The following is a 19,377-nucleotide window of genomic DNA, read 5'->3' as shown; positions in this document are numbered from 1 at the left end:
TGATGCAGAAATTTTCTAAATCATTTCTTAACATTGCAAGAGATATTTTAGTATATTCTAGTAAACGTCTTCATGTTTTTTTTTCTTTTTTTTCATCCCATAGACCATAAATGTGGTTACATTTGCTGCAGATATATTTCTTTATCAATTCATCTATAGACTATTGGTTGTGAAACTCTTGCCATTTCCCACATTTCCCAAACCCCAGAGGACGAGTTTGACCTTGTTGCGTTTGACTCTCGGCTTTACGTGAAGGTGGAGGGGGCGTCATCGTGACAGCTGCAATAAGAGGAAGAGATCAGGTCCTGCTTACTGCAGACAAAACATGTCTTGTTCCATTGCATGCTAGTCGACTGATGTTACAATCAATGAAAACAAAACAATTAGTATTTCCGTTCTCTTCCCCGATGTATTTCTCCATGGGTGACTATTGAGGATTGATACAAAATGACAGCTCAAGAAAGAGAAACAACATTTCTTTTATTCCGCGGTCTGACATCCACGTTCCAAACATTTCCTGCTGTTAAACTGCATTGAAGCTACTGAGAAATAGATATGAATTGTTGATTTTAGTTAAGAGAATTAAATAGCTTCAGGGTGGTTGCAGCCAGTCTCTCTCTCTCTCTCTCTTTCTCTCTCTCTCTCTTTCTCTCTCTCTCTCTCTCTCTCTCTCTCTCTCTCTCTCTCTCTCTCTCTCTCTCTCTCCCTCTCTCTCTCAAAGCCTGTGTGTGTGTATGTGTGCATACATGCTTATGTTCACAAGCACATCCTTGTGTCTCATTAAAATTTATTAAACTACTATTTCCTCTCCTCCGCTCAAACTGGATGTAGGGTGACCTTGACATTGTGCGTGTAATACAGGTCTAATGGACTATCACTGACCTGTCAGCTTCACACACAGATTTCTGTGTAGAGCCGAGCAGGCTGGATGAGCTGCAAATGGCTTTTTAGAAAGCAGCTCCCACTCAACCTGCAGCTCTGAGATAGGACTGGAATATTCTCAGATTAGTTTTTTTTTTTTTTTACATCTATACAACATTTAATTCACCATACTGACCAGTGTGCTGTGTTGTTGGGTTTGTTTGTGTACAGGCATGTGGTTTATGGCTCACCAGCTGTACCCTGCCATCCAGAACTCTGCTGCTGCCTTTTGTCGGTGCTGGGCAGATATGTAGCAGGGCTGAATAAAGCTATATTATTAATATTCACACAAATTAAATGACAAGATTATTCCACTGTTAAAGTCAAAGTTGAAATAAAAGGAATCTGATTTAAAGTCTCTGATTTTGTCTTCTTACATGAATCGATGTTTTCGATTGGGCTCCTTACCTCTCTAATGATTCTAATGATTCAGATTATAAAACCATTTAAATGAGTGCTACCCAAAGGTGATAATATTGTTTTTTCATTCCCTTATTTTACATTTATTTATTCATTTTCAAATATGTAAGTACATATTTTAGTCTAATTTTCAGCTCACACATTGACTTAATCATATGCTAAATCTTTGACTGAACCATGTAATTAAAATATGCTCATAACCTTGATCCGCCTGTTTCAGGAAACCACATTTAGATGATTATAGTCTAATCTTTGTATGTTAAAAAGGCATTTTCTATGGAACTGTGATGTCCTCAGACACCCATGTCACTCGTTACTTGGCAGTTAGGTCTGTGATTCCTCCTCGGAAAAATCTCTTGTAAGGTAGTTTGCAAACCGCAATGTCTTGTACATATCTGAATACAAATCAGAAAGTCATCCTTGGACAAACTGCAGGATGGAAGCTGTCTAAGCCCTGATTCCTGGGTTAGGCTCCGTGATGCCAATGCACCTCCATCAACAATTGGCCAAACAGCGAGGTGACAAAGGAATCGGGCGGTGACTGAAACGGATTCAGCTACTGGATTTGTGTTTTTCCTGTTTCCTGTTTAAAAAGTGACAGCAGCTTTGTCCTACAGCACCACTGAAGGTCCTGGTGTTGAGTTGTGTGGTTGTCGTGAACCATGAATGCCCAGACACACCGGCGTCCCGTTTCCGAGCCAAACCCCATCTGCATCTGTGCCAAGCACGCACCAGGCGATGGTGTTGCAGTACTTAGTGTTTACTAATAGGGTCGGCATGCAAAACCAAAAGTAAACTTTCCGCAAATGTGTGCTGCTGCATAGAGTTCAGGCTTCCTTTGCTGGGTTTACAACCCATCTTCTCTGTCTGCATGCCCCCAAATACCCCTTTGTTCCTCTGAAAAACAGACACTTGGCACTTACAGAAGCTCGGTGGCTTTAATGAGTCACAGCATTGTGCCAGTGTAGGCAGTTGGGTGTCAGAAATGAAGCTCGTGATAATGTGCCCGGCTGAGTGCCACTGTGCGTCTCCCACTGTTATGGTAATAGAACCAGTTTGTTTTTTCTCTCGCTAAAGGCAGCAGCAACCGTCTTGCTGACGCTTACCGTAGCCACAATCTTTTTGTTTGTGCAGAATTGTGTGGAAGTAATCATAATGCTTTGTGGCGCTGCTTTCTCATGCAAATCCTGTGGTATTTTAAATCAGAATGAAAAGAAGGCTATTTCCCTTTAGTTGTGACTTCGCCCCATTTCTGCGGTGACAGTGCAGTCTGTGTCAGGGTTCAGCCTACTGTGAATTGAAGGAGAAGATGAACTGACATAAGAGGTCATTAGACTGACTTATATTTGGCCCCGTGCTTTCAAGGTGAAGTGGCATGAAAGGAGACAGAACATCAATAGGCAGCTGCTCCACTCTACTCCACTGGATCCAGGGCAATTTCTTTCACGGCTCCTATCGCCGTGTGAGGAAATGGGTCTTCTCTCTCCGACCTTCTGCTTTTGAATGATAATCAGTTTCGCTTTAAAAGTATCGGAGTTGTTTCTTTAGAGACCTCTGGAAACACACACACCTGAGTGTGAGTTTTATGCCAGGGCTATGTTCATTGATGTAAAAGTTGTTTGCTGTAAAGGTGAAAAATGTTGTCCAGCTTGGAACGTATATTAATTATTTTTGGTATTTACAGTAGCTACATACTCAGCTGATTGAAAAGCTAATTTCCTGTTATTAGATCTAATATTTATAGTGTGTAGATAGGTTAAAGGGTTTGTTCTAGCCTCCATTTCATCTTGAGTCATAATATAGTCTAAGGTCAATTACTTCTCTTAAAGCTACAGTATGTACGATTTGTATGATTTACTGAAATTCCTCGTCACATTCCCAACTTTCGGGGCAAAAGGATGTGTTTCAAGGATCAACATGCGCTGGTTCAGGTGATTTCGGTATCTTTGGTGCAGGGCTCCTAAGGACAGATGTTGTCTGGTCTCTGATACGTTCTGATACCTCCCCCCCCCCTGATCACAGATTACATTACATTACATTACGATCATTTGGCAGACGCTTTTATCCAAAGCGACTTACATTACATTACCACCCTTCGCAGAGGGGGGAGCAATTGAGGGTTCAGTGCCTTGCTCAGGGGCACCTCAGCAGGGGCTCGCACCAGCAACCCTCCGGTTCCAAAGCGGAAGCACTACCCACTGAGCCACTGCCTCCCTGGTGGTCCAAATGTCACATGACCACTGCCCACTGACCCGTTACAGCCAGGGGAAGGTAGCAGAAAGTAGAAAGGACAGAAAACTTGAAGCATCTTGAGCAGTTGTGACTCTGAATAGACTGGATCCCATATATATTAGACTAAACATTAAATACTGTTCATTTCTGGCATTTATATTGTTTAAATAGCCATAAAGTGCTGTATTCATAATGTCTATATGAAGTGATAATCTGGTTATCAGTAGTCAGCATGTTTCACTGCTTTTATATTGGCAAACAAAGCAGATCTAGACTGAATCCAGCTGCAATATTTATTTCGCAAAACAATAGAGTATGTTTTCTGGAAGTCAAGCATATTTTGAGCAGGATAGTGTTATTCTGGCTGTGGGTAGACAGCAGTAAATAATAGCCCAGAACCATTTATTGTGCAGTACCTTGGGATGCTTATTTTCCCTCAGCATCACAGGCATTTTAATATCATTTTCTTTGAAAGGAGTTTGAAGTGTTTTCTTTGCAGTGATGAACATGCTCACACATTTAAACAGCGGCCCCCTTTAAACCATAGGGGGAATGGCTCTGAATATTTGAAAGGAGACCTTGAATCAAATTGTAAGATTTCAGATATATTGCATCATGGGGAATAGAGGAGGTAGAATGGATGATATGTTTGACCTTTTCAGATTTGTCCCTGGGTAGTGAATTTGCTGGAGGGTGCCGGGGCAGGGAGCAGCGGTGCGTTGAATTATCACTCCCACTGTTCAAACGCTGCAGATCTCCCACTCTGCTTTATTCCCATCACTAATGGTTTAGGAACACACTAGGATAGAGGTGGAGAGAGCGAGAGAGAGATAGATGGAGGGAGGGAGGGAGGTAGGAGGCGGCAGCAGGGGAGTTAAAGCCTGTCTGATTGTCTGCGGGTTAAGCTTAGAAACAAATTACCCTTTTTTTTTTCTCCTGTTGTCTTTTTTCTCGGCGGCTAGGAGACTAACGGCAGGTCACATTGTGGTGTCAAATCCTTAGCAAAAGCTTGTGTCACTCTGCAGAATGATGGAGCCGAGTCTCAGACAGCTACGGGCAGGAAACGTGTCAACACTTTTGACGGATGCTTCCTACACTGAAAGGCTATGATGACTTTTAAGTTGACTCTGCTTTTATAGAACTCCCCACACACACACACACACGCCGCCGCCGCCAAAACATAGAGGCAAGAAGGCAAAGAAGATGAGAGCCAACTCGCCTGAGCTCCTTTGTAATGGTTTGCAAAAAAAGGACATCATGTCTCTTTGACGAGCAGCTGTCACAATGACTCTGGCTCTACATCGTCTGTGTTTGTGTCATCCTTGTAGGATTCTAATCTAAAATAAACGAGGCAAAGACCATTATTAGTATTCATAATATTGATTATTGCTATGAGGTAGAATTTACATTTTCTTAAGGTTGGCAGTTGCTATGGTGTGCTGTGTGATTGCACGGGTGATTGCAAAAGGATTTTGGGGCAGCTGCTATTTTTGCTCTTGTGCTCTGGGTGGTTGCTAGGGCAACTGCAGTGGTGTTTAGGGTGGTTGCTGGGGTCATGTCTCTGGTGTCTGGGGCGGTTGCTGGGGTGATATCTCTGTTGTCTGGGGTGGTTGCTGGGGCGAGTTCTCTGGTGTCCCGAGCGGTTGCTGGGGTGAGATCTCTGGTGTCTGGGGCGGTTGCTCTTGTGTTCTTGGTGGTTGCTAGGGCAGCTGCAATGGCATGTGGATCGTTTGCTAATTAGTTTGGATCAATACTACTTCCCCAACCTCCATTATGTTGGTTCTCACTCCCTCTCATGTTTTCTGATGACACATGATCCACCCATTCGCTCCCATCACTTCATGCTGCATCTCTTCTCTTTCTCCACTCTTTCCCCATCCCCCCATTCAGACGCCATGATGTGTGATGTAGGGGAGTTTCACTGTCATGACCGAGGAACCTGCATCCCCGAGGCCTGGCTCTGCGACGGCGAGCCCGACTGCCCAGACGATTCAGACGAAAGCGACAGCACCTGTAAGTCCCATTTTCCATCCATTCCGCTCACATGCCAGAAAGCTCATTTTCGAAAGCCACAGCATCTCATGTGATCAACCATGATTACATGATTACATTACAATGTCACATGCATTAACATTGATTCCCTTATAGTTTTACATTGAAGCACCAAGACTGTTTCTTGCCTGAGTTCTATAAATTATTAATGTCAGCGGCCCCGTATACAGTCTGGGTTCGCCGGGTGAGGTTACACATAGCGGTGGAACATGACTGATCTCGTTCATTGCTACATTTAAAGTGAGGCTGGGGTACATGTGGGGTCAGACGGGGCTGAGGTGAAACAACCATCGCCTGAAGCTACAACACACAGCAAATTCCAACCCAAGTAATGGCCCACAGCGTCCACAATATGTAACCGAGAAGTTTTCTAGCTGTTTCCATTTGAAACATCCATAGCCGTGGTGTTTTTCTACACTGCGTATTCTACAGTTTGAACTTTGTCAGAACTTTTTAATCAAGCACGCACTTTTATTTATGCGCTCTCAAGAAAGTACATCAATCTAACTACTACTCATTCCTCAAGGCCAGAATCACATAAAACCCCTAATGGTCTGGTTTAAAATGAGCATAGAAGTGCTGCATTAACAATCTGAAGGGAGATCACAGTCAGATCTGAGAACCAGGATTGATTGCAGCTTGAATGCTTTTAGATCTTATTCATTTACACTCGGCTGGGTCATAGATTGTTTGTGGTACACAGACAGAGCTGCAATATTTCCAATTTAAATCCTTAAATTCCATCTATCAGAGCCCCAAAACAGCATAAAGATATTTTCCTGAGACTGTAAATGTGGATATTATGCCATGTGCTGCTGAATATTTTGCGTGGTAGTTTGTTAGCGAAGTTGATTTCTGTAGGTGTTGATTATTGTCATGTTCGGTTATGCTAATTGTTGTGTTAGCTCTTTTATATTATTATATATCTATGTTTTCTCCTCAGGAAAGAGCTTCTCATTACCAGGTGTTTAGATTAGCGCCTGCTTTAGCTGGGAATAAATTGAGGGGAAGAACACTCACGCATTCCCTGGAGTGTCAGCGTTACAGAGTCCTCGCTCCGACTCCATCTGACGTCAGCTATTCACATATCTATATCTCATTGTTTGTCAGCGTCTACTTCCTGCTTTAGTGTCCAACTGTGAATTGTGCACTGATTGGACACAACACACAAGTTACACAATATTTACTAAGTCTTTGTGGGGGTGTTAAGATCAGGATGTGTGTATTTTTAAGGTGGTGATTTCACTGTATTGATGGGAAATGTGAAAATCAATAATTGTTAATAATTATAATAATTAATAATTCCTCAAAGCCCATTCCTCTTACAACATACTCCCAGATTGAGATCATATATTACTTTTACGCAAACTAAAAGTGTGTGGTTAAGTTAAATAATGACCTATTTTTAAAATCTGTGTAGTCTAAAAAGCGGTTGTGCTGAATTAAGTGTGGCAAAATAATTGAAATGTGGGGGAAATGGAAGAATTGTGTTGCAGCGAACCTGTTCCTTAAATAACCTGAATCAAGTCACCTCAGGCCACATATACTGTATATACGCCTACTTCTACATAATTATATTATTGTATATATATAGTAATATTGTAGTTGTTCACAAAAATGATGAATAATAATTTAAACAGTGGTTAACATAACAACCAATTATTGGATTATTGGAATAATCTAACAGGAGGCTCCAGCCCGGCAGTAGAGTGAACTAAGAGTAATTATGAGAGTGTGTGTGTGTGTATATATTATAGTGTAAACATTTAAGTTGACCTTGAGGATATATTTTTATTCAAAGAATATAAATTGGGTTCCTTAGGGGCTCCGCTTCCTTTTCCCAGCAGATTTCTTATATCATCTCAGATTTGTTTCACCCTCACCTATGATCTCACACTCTTTCATTTTAAATCACATTTTAATGTAGTAGATTCCACCGAGGCTGCTGGGGGCCAAGTCGTGTAATCTCCACAAGCTATTTCATTATCGTTTCGATTAAATCATTGGCTCCTATTTATTTACAATGCCTACAGAAAAAAAGACCTTGCATATTCCTTTTGCATATTCATTTTAGGAATTCAGCACGGCGCATTATCATGGATTATGTGTTGATAGAAAGGGGAATTAGATCAGCTTTGCCCTGCAAACAGAAGGAGGGATTGGAATAGCTCCTGCCTGCCTAAGTGATGGCGCGTGCTGCCATAACCTGTGCAGAAATACATCTTTTGCCTTGGAAGAAAAAGTGAAGATTGGAATCAGAGCACATAGGAGTGAAGGTGTGTGTGTGTGTGGAACGACAGTACTTTGATTTAAGTGTGCATATTTCTAGGACACATGTACACTTCAGTGGAATTTATTATGTAAAGAGAAAGGCAAGGTAATACATTACAGTCCTTCCTTGTTGGACTATAAAAATGGTGGTGCTGCCATTGGCCTCTCTCCTCCCTGCTCCTCTGTGCTGGTCAGAGAGATGTAATCACTGCATCTTCAGGGGCTGTGTGGAGGAGGAGGAGGAGGAAAGGGAAGGTGGCCTTGGATTGCACTACCTAGAGAATAGAATGAGGGACTGGTTTATCCGCACAGCCACAGGTCTCAAGGGACTGGACAGCTGATGATGGTTATCCGGGGAGCTGTGGAAACATCCTGCACTCTAATGATGGTTAAAGAAAACCCAGAAAAGTGGTGATTCAATGTGGAGTCATTCAAGCAAATGCTGTATGCAATCAAAATTCGAAATTTTCCTTTTGTCAGGAGGATGCATAACACCTTGGGTGGAGAGCGTTACAGTCAAAAGGCTGAGAATTTGCCTCCCATCACTTTCACAGTTTGTGCATCATGATGAGAAAAAGGTCTAAATGTCACGGCTGTTAGGGGACAGACGGACGGATCGGCTGTCTGCTGCGAGCTGGAGATGAAGGAGAGGAACCATAATTACTTTTTTGTTTGTATAATTTTAGTATAATTTCATTAAACCTTCCAGCGTTAAGGGCTGTCAGCATGCAACTCTCCTCCCAGCGACGATGCTACACGCCTACTAACAGCGTCTTAGAACTTAAATCCTTCATGAATCTTTCAGAAAGGGATTTCATGGACATTTGGCCGGTCTCAGTAGTGTTGCCACGAAGAGCTTTGCGAGTCTGCTGAAAATGGAGACGGCTGAATCCTCTGATTGAATTGTCGCTCCCAGAGGACAAGACAATAAAAGGGGTCAGCGGCTGCCTTCAAAAACACGGCCACAGAGTATCACCACGGCTGCGTTTCATGCCTGTAGCTTGGCCTGACCCAATCAACACTGGCGTTGATCTCGGTGTCCTCAAGGCGACGGGAAGAAGAACTGTTCAAAGACGACTCTCTCTGGGGTTCTCCCACTTATTCCCGTGTGTCAACAGGGGAGGCTCCGTCTCCTTGTGCCTTTAGTCTCCGGATCCTCTGTAGTGAGCTAATCTCCTCCCTGCAGAGAGTGAAAAAAGTGAAATCCCTCCAATGACCCAGGTGTGCAGGATGTTTACTTTAGTTGTTGACATCTTTGAGTCACATAGCTTCTGTTAAAAGCTGCAGTATGTTTTATTTTGGAGGCAGAAATCTCATCACATCCTCATAAGTACGCATGAAGAGAGATCATGTCTCTGTAGCCCCTAGAAACCGAATCTGATTTGAGCCCTCAAAAAACGCCACAATTTACCAGAAGGGGAATAACCACCTCAACTGTCAATCATGTCTCAGATTGGTGCGTGGGGGGAGTTATGATGGTGTATAGATGTTTGTACCATAGAAGTCCTGTGTTGCGAAATTAACAGGTCCAGCATGTAACCCAGATGTCCTGATCCTTACCCACGTCCTGCAGCTCATCATGGGGGATTTCAAGGTGTTCCAAGGCCAGATGGGATACATAATCCCTTCAGCATATGCTGTATGTACATTTATGCATTTGTCTCTTTGTTAGTCTCAAGTACATCGAGAGCTTCTGACAAATGGACTCGAGTGCCTGGTGTTTGTCTGTGCGAGTGAGCTTCCCTTATTCTGATTGTGGAGTACATTAAGCTCACATTACCAATAAGACATTTCAAAGTAGCGAGCGAAGCCCCCTGTGGAATATGCTGCTGCTGACGATATTTGGGCCCTGAGCTGCTGTAACTATAGACGTTGTATTTTAGGCTCTGCCTATCAACATCCTGCAGGGTATTTTATCTGGCAAGTTCCATATTGAAATAAATTCACCACAAATGTGTCTGGTTCCCGTGAGAATGGCTGCGAGTAGGATGGAGGTTTAGGGGGTAATGTAGCGTAGCACCTTGTTATTGAGCTGGAGGACGGCGCCCTTTTTGCATTACGTAATATTTACTTTTCTTGCTCTCTTGCTCTCTCACCATGCTGAGATATAACCCTGCAGGGCACGCAGCGGCACTTCTGCGTGTCAGGCTAGCTGATTTTGTGCCCTCTCATGGCCGTGTTCATTAAACGTGAGGTGAAGAGCCGCTTCAGGCGTTAGAAAGCTCAGATTGTGTTTTTGCCAGTGCAAAAATCAGATTGAGATACGGTGTGTCGCTAAAGTTCCAATCCGGTGAGATCAAACGTATTAACCTGCCGTACATGCATCTTATTTGCAGTCATTACAAATCTGCTGTTTTCACAGCAGGACGTACAGAAGGATTTGAATTTCCTCTCTCCCTCTTCGTCTCTGCATTTTGGAGAACTCTAAATTGCCTCGTGCCATCTGCTATACCAGATACAGCAAATATTGTGTTTGTGCCCTATGTTTGGTTATTTGAAGACATTTCTACCATGTGAAGGTACCCGTTGTGCTTTTATGTTGCTCAATATGTGATTTGTGTATCAAAGGCAAGAGACCTCTTTTCACAACTACCTGTTTTAGTCCAGTTCTGTGGGAGTAGGGTTTGTTTCCCCTTCAGTACGCTTCATTTGTGCAGGTCTGAACATAGCAATCACATTGAAGTGCAGACCAAAAGAACTGGATTGATTGGTCTGCTCACAAACACACTCTGGAACAAAATGTTTGCGGTGTGAATCTTATCCAAACTAGACCAAACTGAACTTGAAGCATCTACAGAGTGATCTATTGTTTGATTTAGGTGCTAACATATCAAGTTAACACATTTTCAGTTGAAGGTTGTATGTGCGCCGTTCTTTTGTTCAAGCTGTTTGGTGGCAGCTCATCTTCCTCACATCATGTGGAGCAGTTTCATGGTTTGCTTTGCTATATGTACCAAATGATGACTTCAAGGGACATTGTTATTCCTTGTTATCCTGGCATAAAAAAACTTTTCCCTGCTTTGATTTTCTCACTCCTGCACCCTAACAAGTCTGACCAGTGAGCTGAGTAAATGTTCTCTCATGACTTCTTGTTGATTGTTGATATGTTTTGGTTCGCTTTGATTCCTCTCCATGTGAAATCGAGACTAAACAAAGATTTGGAGAAATGCACACAGCCACACAGCCTCTCTGCATGCGGCCACGGTCTCAGTCCCTGCAGTCAAACACATGACTGTCTTAAGAGATCCCATTAGTGTGAGAGTGAATTTGTGTTGCCCTTTTAGCCTTTAGTTTGCTGTCATGGATTCACTGGGTCATCAAAGTGCAAAAGTTTGCTATGTTGCTGCAGTGGAGAACAAAGCATCACAGAGCCATGAGCTTCAAATAAGAACAAACACAGCTGACACATCAGTGCCACATCACTCAGTTAGAATAATGACCTGTAACATCGCTGTCACGAGCGCCGCTGGTGTCACAGTTTGACAGTCTCCAGGACTTGGCTCAGATGAATCAGTGACGTTGACTATTTATTTATTAGTCCTGAATAATGGGCAGTGTAATAGATAGTGAAAGGAAGGAGCTCACACCGTCTCTTACAGCCACTCGATAAACAGTGGTCATAGTCCAATGATTATTTTGAGAGAGTTGGTTTAAAGCCAGAGGCCATTTTGAGAAAAATACATGTCCTCCCACTCGCTGTGTATATTCCACTCTAGCCACGGTCCTCATTAAAAATGCCTTCCAGCAGAAAATGACTTATCTACTCCCTCATGATCAAATGATTTATACTATGGCCAGCACACCAATTTGTCCCCCGAAAATTCATTACGTACTGGAAAATATAAATAAAGTCAAAGGTCATGGCTTTGCACTATAACTATTATAATTTAATTGAATCTGAAGCCAAGGCTTGTCAGAGTTTTCACATTTTATTTTATTTTAAGATATATGGTCAGCTCGTGATATCCGCAGGATTTTAAGCCATATTGCAGACTGACCCATGACCTTCCCTCTTCCCTCTTCGCGAATGTGGTTAGCTGTCGCCTGTAACTGTTAATGTCTACGACGGCAGTTTCAAAGTGGGTCCAGGCAGGGGTGTTTTAAAGAGTTCCTCTGGGGTCTCCAGTAAAATAAAGGGGGGGGGGGAGCCATAACTGTTAAGCCCATGCTGTTTCACAAACGGTCTCGGCGAAAGTGCAATGGAAGGGTGCAAGGACTCCACAACTGTGAGGATGAAGCATAAAGATGGCAAAAGTAGAACAAACACACCGATTACTGCCTTTGTTCATTAGAAACCCTCAACATGTACTTCATCATCTCTCAGCATAGTAAATCATAGTAAATCATCTCTCAGCACTGTTACTTTCTAATGTGCATGAATACTCTACAACAGGCACTGTGAGGCAGGTGAAAGCGGTCTATTAACGGCTAAATCAATGTTTCCTGGGTGAAATCACATTGGGCTCTGGTGGGCTACTGCCTGATGGTTTGGGCTTCGATTATTATGTGAAATGTTGGCTGATGACACTGACTATAATTTGTCACAAAATAAGATTTTCAATACCATTTTTGCTCTTTTCACGCCGCACCTAAGAAACTAATTACACTAATAGCTCTGAGTTAGATAACAAAGCCTCTTCAGAATGAGAACGGTGTGCTTCTTTGCTTTGATGCAGAGCTGCCAATGATATACAATGCTATATTGTTCTCTCAATAAGATCATTCTCCCCATTGACGATTGCATTTAGCCTTGACTGCAAAATACTGCATGTATTATTCATTAGAATGTGGCCCCAGAACAATTATATTGGCTCATTTGCATAATGGCTGGCCACAGAATTATCTCTGCTGACTAATTATGTCACTGTTCTCCAAATAGTAATAAATTGGCTTTTTGCTGTTTTTGTTTGTGGTGTGTCTGAGGTACAGCTTCAGCAGGTTGTCCAGAGGCCGATCACAGCCGCATGTACGCTGCTGTATCGGTTGTTTATTATGCAGTAGAGCCCCAGTGTCATGGATGCCAACATACAGCTTCATTTCACTGCACACTGGTGACATTGCCCCCCCCCCCCTCAAATGGATTTGATTAAATATTATTACTCTGTTTAATTTAGAGAGAATTCTGAGCTAATTCACATAGGTAATGAGGTGTCCGCGGGGCTGTTCAGCTCTGTAAACAGGAAAATTATGCATGAGGCGTCATGGAGCAAGCAGCAATCTGTCACATTTCTACTGCAAACTGTGTCTTCTTGCACAGGGAAGTTACAGTTTTTCCCCGATTTGTCATTCCCCGATTTTTCGTGTTCTTGCCGTCCTTGACTCCGCTGTCGGTGAGGAGCACGCAGGGGTTGAGACAGCCGCGCAGCGACTGTCTGACACATGACGTCTTCACCTGCTTCGTTTCCCGGGAGGGCTTAATGTTTGGGGGAAACACACGTTATCTCCACAGATTGTGTCCTCACCCATGCAGGCATCCACGATCCCCGAGTAAGAGCCAACACATCTACAGTAGCTCTCTGTGCAGCCTTCTCACCCTCAGGCGTGGTGCCTCTAGTATCAGAGATAGCAGCATGCTGAAGGCGACCACAGCCATGGAGAGAGAGAATCTATCCTTGCAGACGTGGGGAACTGTGGGTTGTGAAATCTTTGTGTTATAGATCCATGTTTTAGTTTACAATGGCTAGTGGCATTCCATCTCTTTTTATCGCTGGGTTATTGCCTTTCTTGACGCATTACCATCAGAGTCAATTTGTCAAGCAGTGTAACAGCTGTTCGCACCGCTTTTATTTGGTAGACATGGTTAACCTTTGATAAGACAAAATGATGCTGTTTGCCACCGTACCCTGTGGTCCAAAATACTTATTTCTATCGCGTAACCTCTATTCTATTTCAAATCTGATACCAGTGCCCAGGTACAAACGGCAACAATGGCATAGTGTGACAGTAAATACACGTGTGTGATGATGTACAGTGTTTTGTTTGTGTTTTGCGGTCTGCATATGGTGCGTGAAGATAATAGACCGCAGGGCCAAACATTCTGTCTGTTGCTCGTGAGCTCCATGTTCATTGTTGCCATGGGTTGCCATGCCATTTGGTTTCTCTTCTATTGTTTCTTTAGATAGAATCCAATCTCACTAGACCTGATTCAAAGCAAACATTTGTAGTTACACAGTATACAGAACAAATGAACCACAGGATTTACTAGTAGAGCAAACCAAAGCTACTTGCAAACCAAGACTGAGATCACAAACAACACATTTTGCCCTTTCAGAAAGTAATTATCCTTGCAATAAGCATTGAGATATTGGTTTGCATGCTGTGTGTGTGCACGCGTGTTCAGATCAACAAGAAGAAAAGCAAGAAGAAGCAAACTAAAAGTGAAAGTCAAAGAAGTAAACATGAGAATCAGATGAGGGAGGCAGACAACAATCATAATGCAGCGTTAACACCCATGGCTGTTTGTTTATGGTGCAGTGGGTGGTTCATAAGCAATGAATTGTCTATGATGATGTGACTGTGGAAAGTAGCTGACATTTTTACTGCAAAGATTGGTATACTTAAACTCACATCGCTCTGCTTTTCTTTGAATCCCCGAGTACCCCGTCACGTGGTTGCTGGCAGTTTTCAGGTGTCAGAAGTGGCTGTGTATCTTTTGTTTGTGTTTCTATATATACATCATGTCTCTCTCTGTGGCATTCAGTAGCATTTTATTGGCGTTTTGGATAGGAACACTCCCTACTGATGAATCTGACATTTCTTTTCACTTGAAGTTACCTTGGTAAATGTAACCACCGCATGTGAACACATAGTTGAGGTGAGCACAGTGACCTTCCCTCTGCCTGCTAGTGGGAGGCCCAGCCAACCCTTCTCGTTATATAAAAACTGCATGTCAGGCAGGATGATGTTTCTCTTCAACGCACCAAAATCAATGCAAAGATTGAGGGAATCTGACAAAAACGTTTCAGCCTTTATCATTTCAACCACAATTCCAATCATCAAAAACCCTATGGTCGGCTTACATCCCTCGATATCGGCTACACCCATTTGTGCCAACTTAGATTTCCAGCCATTTTCCTCCTACAATTTGGGGTCCTTTGTGGCAAAATTGTACATGTAGAACGTTTGGACCGATTCACTCAAGAGCTGTCCTTGTTTGATAGCCCTTGTTAAATTTTCTTCAGACTGGAGGCCATGCTTTCTAAAAAACCCTGCAAATGTTGGAAAATATCACAAAAAATATCTTTTGGGTTGAAGGAATCATTTCAAATATGTCAAGCATGCAAAGGTCACAGAGGGAAAAAAGATTCAGACAAAGCGTCCATGTTAAGGTCACTGCCCCTTTTATGAAGAGAAGAATGTGAGAGGGAGATGTGTGGTTACCGAATTTACATATTTACAATACAAGTGATGCGGCTCATAATTTCTATTAAGCTTTTTTTATGACCTTGCACCGCACCTGGGCACACATCAGCAGGGGAGTTTGAGTTTTGTTGCCATGGAACTATCGGAAGTCATTGTCAGACTCTTCAGATGATGCATATTGCTCATGACACGTAACAAGATAAGCATTGCATCACCTCGCATCCAGGATTTGTTTAGACCGGGGATTGTTTGCCTTTGAGAGATGAGTTATAGAACACAGCTGGGTACCATCAGCCCATACACCCAAATCAAGCTGAGATATGTGAAAATGGCCCTCCAGCAGTACTTTTATGTGACAGTTATAAATATATCATCCCCCTCACATTAGATATTCAAGTCACGGCGTTGGAGCCCAGGCATCACAAACTCCAAACAGCCTCCAACTTGAAGCATTTCTGCTTCATACTGGGAGATAAATTGACAACCCTGTTGATATCGGCAGAGAGGTGAGGAGGTCACGGTTCTTCGGAGTAACTTCAGCTCACACACACACAGCCACAGCCACACACATGCACCAGCAGCTCCACAGAAATCATGCATTTTACACAGCGTAGTGTCACTTCTAGTATTATGTTTTCTGTAACTGTCATATATTTCATGAAAGTCAACACAAACAGTAGCAAACATGTACTTGTTAGTCATTTCTCTCAGATACCACCTGTCCCTTGAAAAGGGTCTCTGGATATTTGTGTTTCTATTCCTTCTCGTGGTAGATAGAGTTTACACATACACTGTGTGCAGCAAGGCCATCTCTCTGTTGAAGGGAGAATGGCCAAAGACCTTTCCCAAAGTTTGTCATGTGGAGCTCCAGTCAGGCTGTGTAAAGGTCAGGGAAAGGTAACTGGATTCTGGAGTGGTGTTTGTTTGTGTGTGTGTGTGTGTGTGTGTGTGTTTGTGTGTGTGTCTGTGGTGTGTTTGTGTGTTTGTTTGTGTGTGTGTGTGTGTGTCTGAGAGAGAGAGAGAGAGAGAGAGAGAGAGAGAGAGAGAGAGAGAGAGGGAGAGAGACAGCTAGAGAGAAGAGAGGGAGAGAGAGAGATGCCTGTAGAATGTGTGGGATCAAACATCTCCATTTAAACAAACTGATTAATCAACTGAATTGGCTGAATTATCACTAACAAGCAAATGCAAATGCTGATCACCCACATTTCATACCAATTACATTTATGGTAAATTCATCTCACAACTACATGGCATTCAAATGTCATAGTAATGCCTCATTTAAGTCAAAGGTCAAAAGTGTTTATGAGTAATTGTGTTTGACCTTAGCAACACATTTAATCTGATGCTGTGTGTTCTGTATTACATCTTATATGTTGAAATGTTGGTCATTAGTGCTTTAGTGCTTCAAGCAAGGAGAGTTAAGGTCAGTTTCTATGGAGACAGGTTGCATCATGTATCAAAATCAACATTTGCATGGAGAGGTCAGTGTGTGATATTCAGGTACATTCTCCCACTTGTTCAGTAATCAGCCGCGATTGTTGTGCCTCAAGTGAACTCTATCCACACTTAATGTATTCCAAGTATATGCCTTATATAATTGTAATTTTGACAATACCACAAAAGAGATGGAGAACCACTGTTATGCAGCTTTAACTGGAACTCGATAATGTATCATCCTCCCAAGTACTGAAGCTGGGAATTCGGTGGAAAAACAAGGAGTCTTTCAAGACGTCAGGATGCAGATTTAATATTAAACTTTGCCACAAGATAAGAAGATGAAATGAGAAGATTAAATCTATTGGTATGTATGCCGACGATATCTTAGGGGTGTGATGTATCCCTGAACAGAAGAGATCAACCAGCACCCCCAACTGTGAGGGTCTCAATTATTTTCTTTCAAGAATTCATCATTTCGCCGAAACTGGCAGAGAGGCTCTGATTAATGTGATTACTGTTATAAAAACATAATCATGGCAATTCCACTGTAGAATCCTTTCATTTCACATTAGATTCACTGCTTCGAAAATCACTGTAGGCAGGAGACCGGCAGGTGGAAAAAGAACCATAGGCTGAATTTATAGATCACGGCTGCCCTGTGCTGCATTCTGCTTGAAAGGCAGAATGGGAAATGGGAACAAAGGTGACGGTGATGCATTTAATATGACAGCACAGGAAAGTGGAAATTACAGAGAGGGAAGATGTAAGTTGCAGTAGATATTCACCTGAAGAAGAGAAAGGGAGAAAGGTTTGTGTGAATGTGCTCAGCAGCTTGATAATTGTCTTATTAGAATGGGAGATATCATATGTGCAGTCTGTCCGTCCGTCTTTATGGTCTCTTCTGACCTCAGTTCATCGCTTGTAAAGTGAACATAAATTGACTGAAATTGCCATCGATTTCTCTTCCTTTGTGTTGCATGTTACTCTTCCTTGCCTGCACGGCACTCAATTGCTTTCTGATGTGTTTGTGTGAAAAGCAAGAATAAAAGCATTTAACAGTGCTCTTAAGAGCGAACTGGAACAGCTTTTGTCTCTTTGGCTGGTGGGAAGAAGACGGATAGGTGCAAAGAGGAAACGGGGAGAGAGACTGACTCCAGGCTGGTGTGAATGCAGAGCAGGAATCACAGCAGCTCCTCTCTGTTTACTTCCTGAGTGTTGCAGTTGTACTGGGTCCTGGCTAGAATCCTATAATGTGATTTTGAATGTGTTCACATGGTGATGTTATGTGTACATCATCATCAATATGCTGTTAGTTTTGTGGCTTGTCTGTATTGGTTTGTGCCCAATTTGTAATGGCTAATTTCATTGCCTTAACTCCTTCACTGTCTCATTCACTATGTTTCCACACACACCACTCTGATCATTTTTTCAACTATGGCAAGACTGCTCGGTGAGGAAATGCTTCTTACTATTGCTCAGAAATCAATTCACAATCACATATCCCAGGTCTGCTACTCACATTAAGCTTCTGCCCATTCATGCTACTTTTCATTTGCATCACCGTGTTTACATGACATTGACCATAACCTGCAATATAATGATTTTCATGCCTTAATCAGGGCATAATTGAAGTTTTGGCGTGCATGTAAACATACTAACCACTGCCTGCCACCACTTTTCACCTGTTATTGTGAAACATCAGCGGTGATTGGGACAAACTGTAACGGCCCCTCAGAGAGTAGTTATACTGATCATCACCTCCAATCTGTGCTGATGTTTTCCTGTCATGAAAGGCGTGGCCTCTTCCAGGATAAAAGTGCCCTTATCCTCAGGGCAGGAATGTCACTGAATCATTTGATCAGCGTGAACATTATGCAAATCACTGCTGTGGCCTTCACAGTCACCAGAGTTCAAGCCCGTCGCACACATTGCACACAGATTTTGAATAAACATTAGTCGACATTTCACAGCATCATCATCATCAAATGGTGTCCCATCTCTGCAGTGGAGGTCTATAGAGCTGTACATCAAAGCAGCACAGGTTGCAAACACCCCCATCAGGCACTTTATGGTTGTTTTTCCTTTCATTTGTCTTCCTTCTTTACACGAGGTTAAATGCCTACACTGTGTGTTCAAACAACTGCATCGCATACTGCAATAGTGGAGGAAGCTGACAGTGGAAGCCTGAGCACCTCAGCTGTTCAGAGACCATCTGTGTGTCCCTGCATGACAGATCATAGCTGCTGAATATTCATGCGCCACCCCCTCCCCTCATCACATTAGATCAGGGCCCATGTGGAGAGAGAGCAAGGGGAGAGGCTGACAACACTGTTACGTTGTCAGAGACCCTTACAGCTGGGTGTTAAATAGCACATTTGCCAAATGGACGTGTGTTGTGGTGTGGCATTAGGCTGAATGTTGTGTGACGGTGTGTGTCACTTTGCCCTTAATGCAGGAATGAAAATGCAAATGTGTGATTTATATTTATTTCCATTTACATGTCGTCATTTAGCAGATGTTTTTATCCAAAGCTATGTACATATGGGGTTTTTGATACAACACAATTATTTCAGCGATTGTTAACTTTTCTGTTTGCAGGGGAAAAGCCTCCACTGGCTTCTCTCTGTGCCTGCTTGTCTCCAGGGCTCTTACAGTCCTGAAATGATTGATTGTTTGCAAGCC

The 19,377-nt window shown here is 42.7% G+C and overlaps 1 protein-coding gene across 1 annotated transcript in view; it reads left to right on the top strand.

Annotated features, from left to right (window-relative positions):
• Window positions 1–5,471: 5,471 nt before the first annotated feature.
• The window catches only part of lrp1bb (low density lipoprotein receptor-related protein 1Bb), a 173,737-nt gene continuing 159,831 nt past the window's right edge, over window positions 5,472–19,377 (top strand). Inside the window, exon 1 of the mRNA XM_076159072.1 lies at window positions 5,472–5,586. Within this exon, the coding sequence (XP_076015187.1) occupies window positions 5,472–5,586 (115 nt within the window). The remainder of the gene's footprint in view (window positions 5,587–19,377) is intronic.

The sequence above is a fragment of the Genypterus blacodes genome, unplaced genomic scaffold, assembly GCF_046128005.1.
Source record: "Genypterus blacodes isolate CSIRO-AG114 ecotype Tasmania unplaced genomic scaffold, CSIRO-AGI_Gbla_v1 ptg000093l_1, whole genome shotgun sequence".
Taxonomy (NCBI): domain Eukaryota; kingdom Metazoa; phylum Chordata; class Actinopteri; order Ophidiiformes; family Ophidiidae; genus Genypterus; species Genypterus blacodes.
This window is presented reverse-complemented; position numbering and strand designations above follow the sequence as displayed.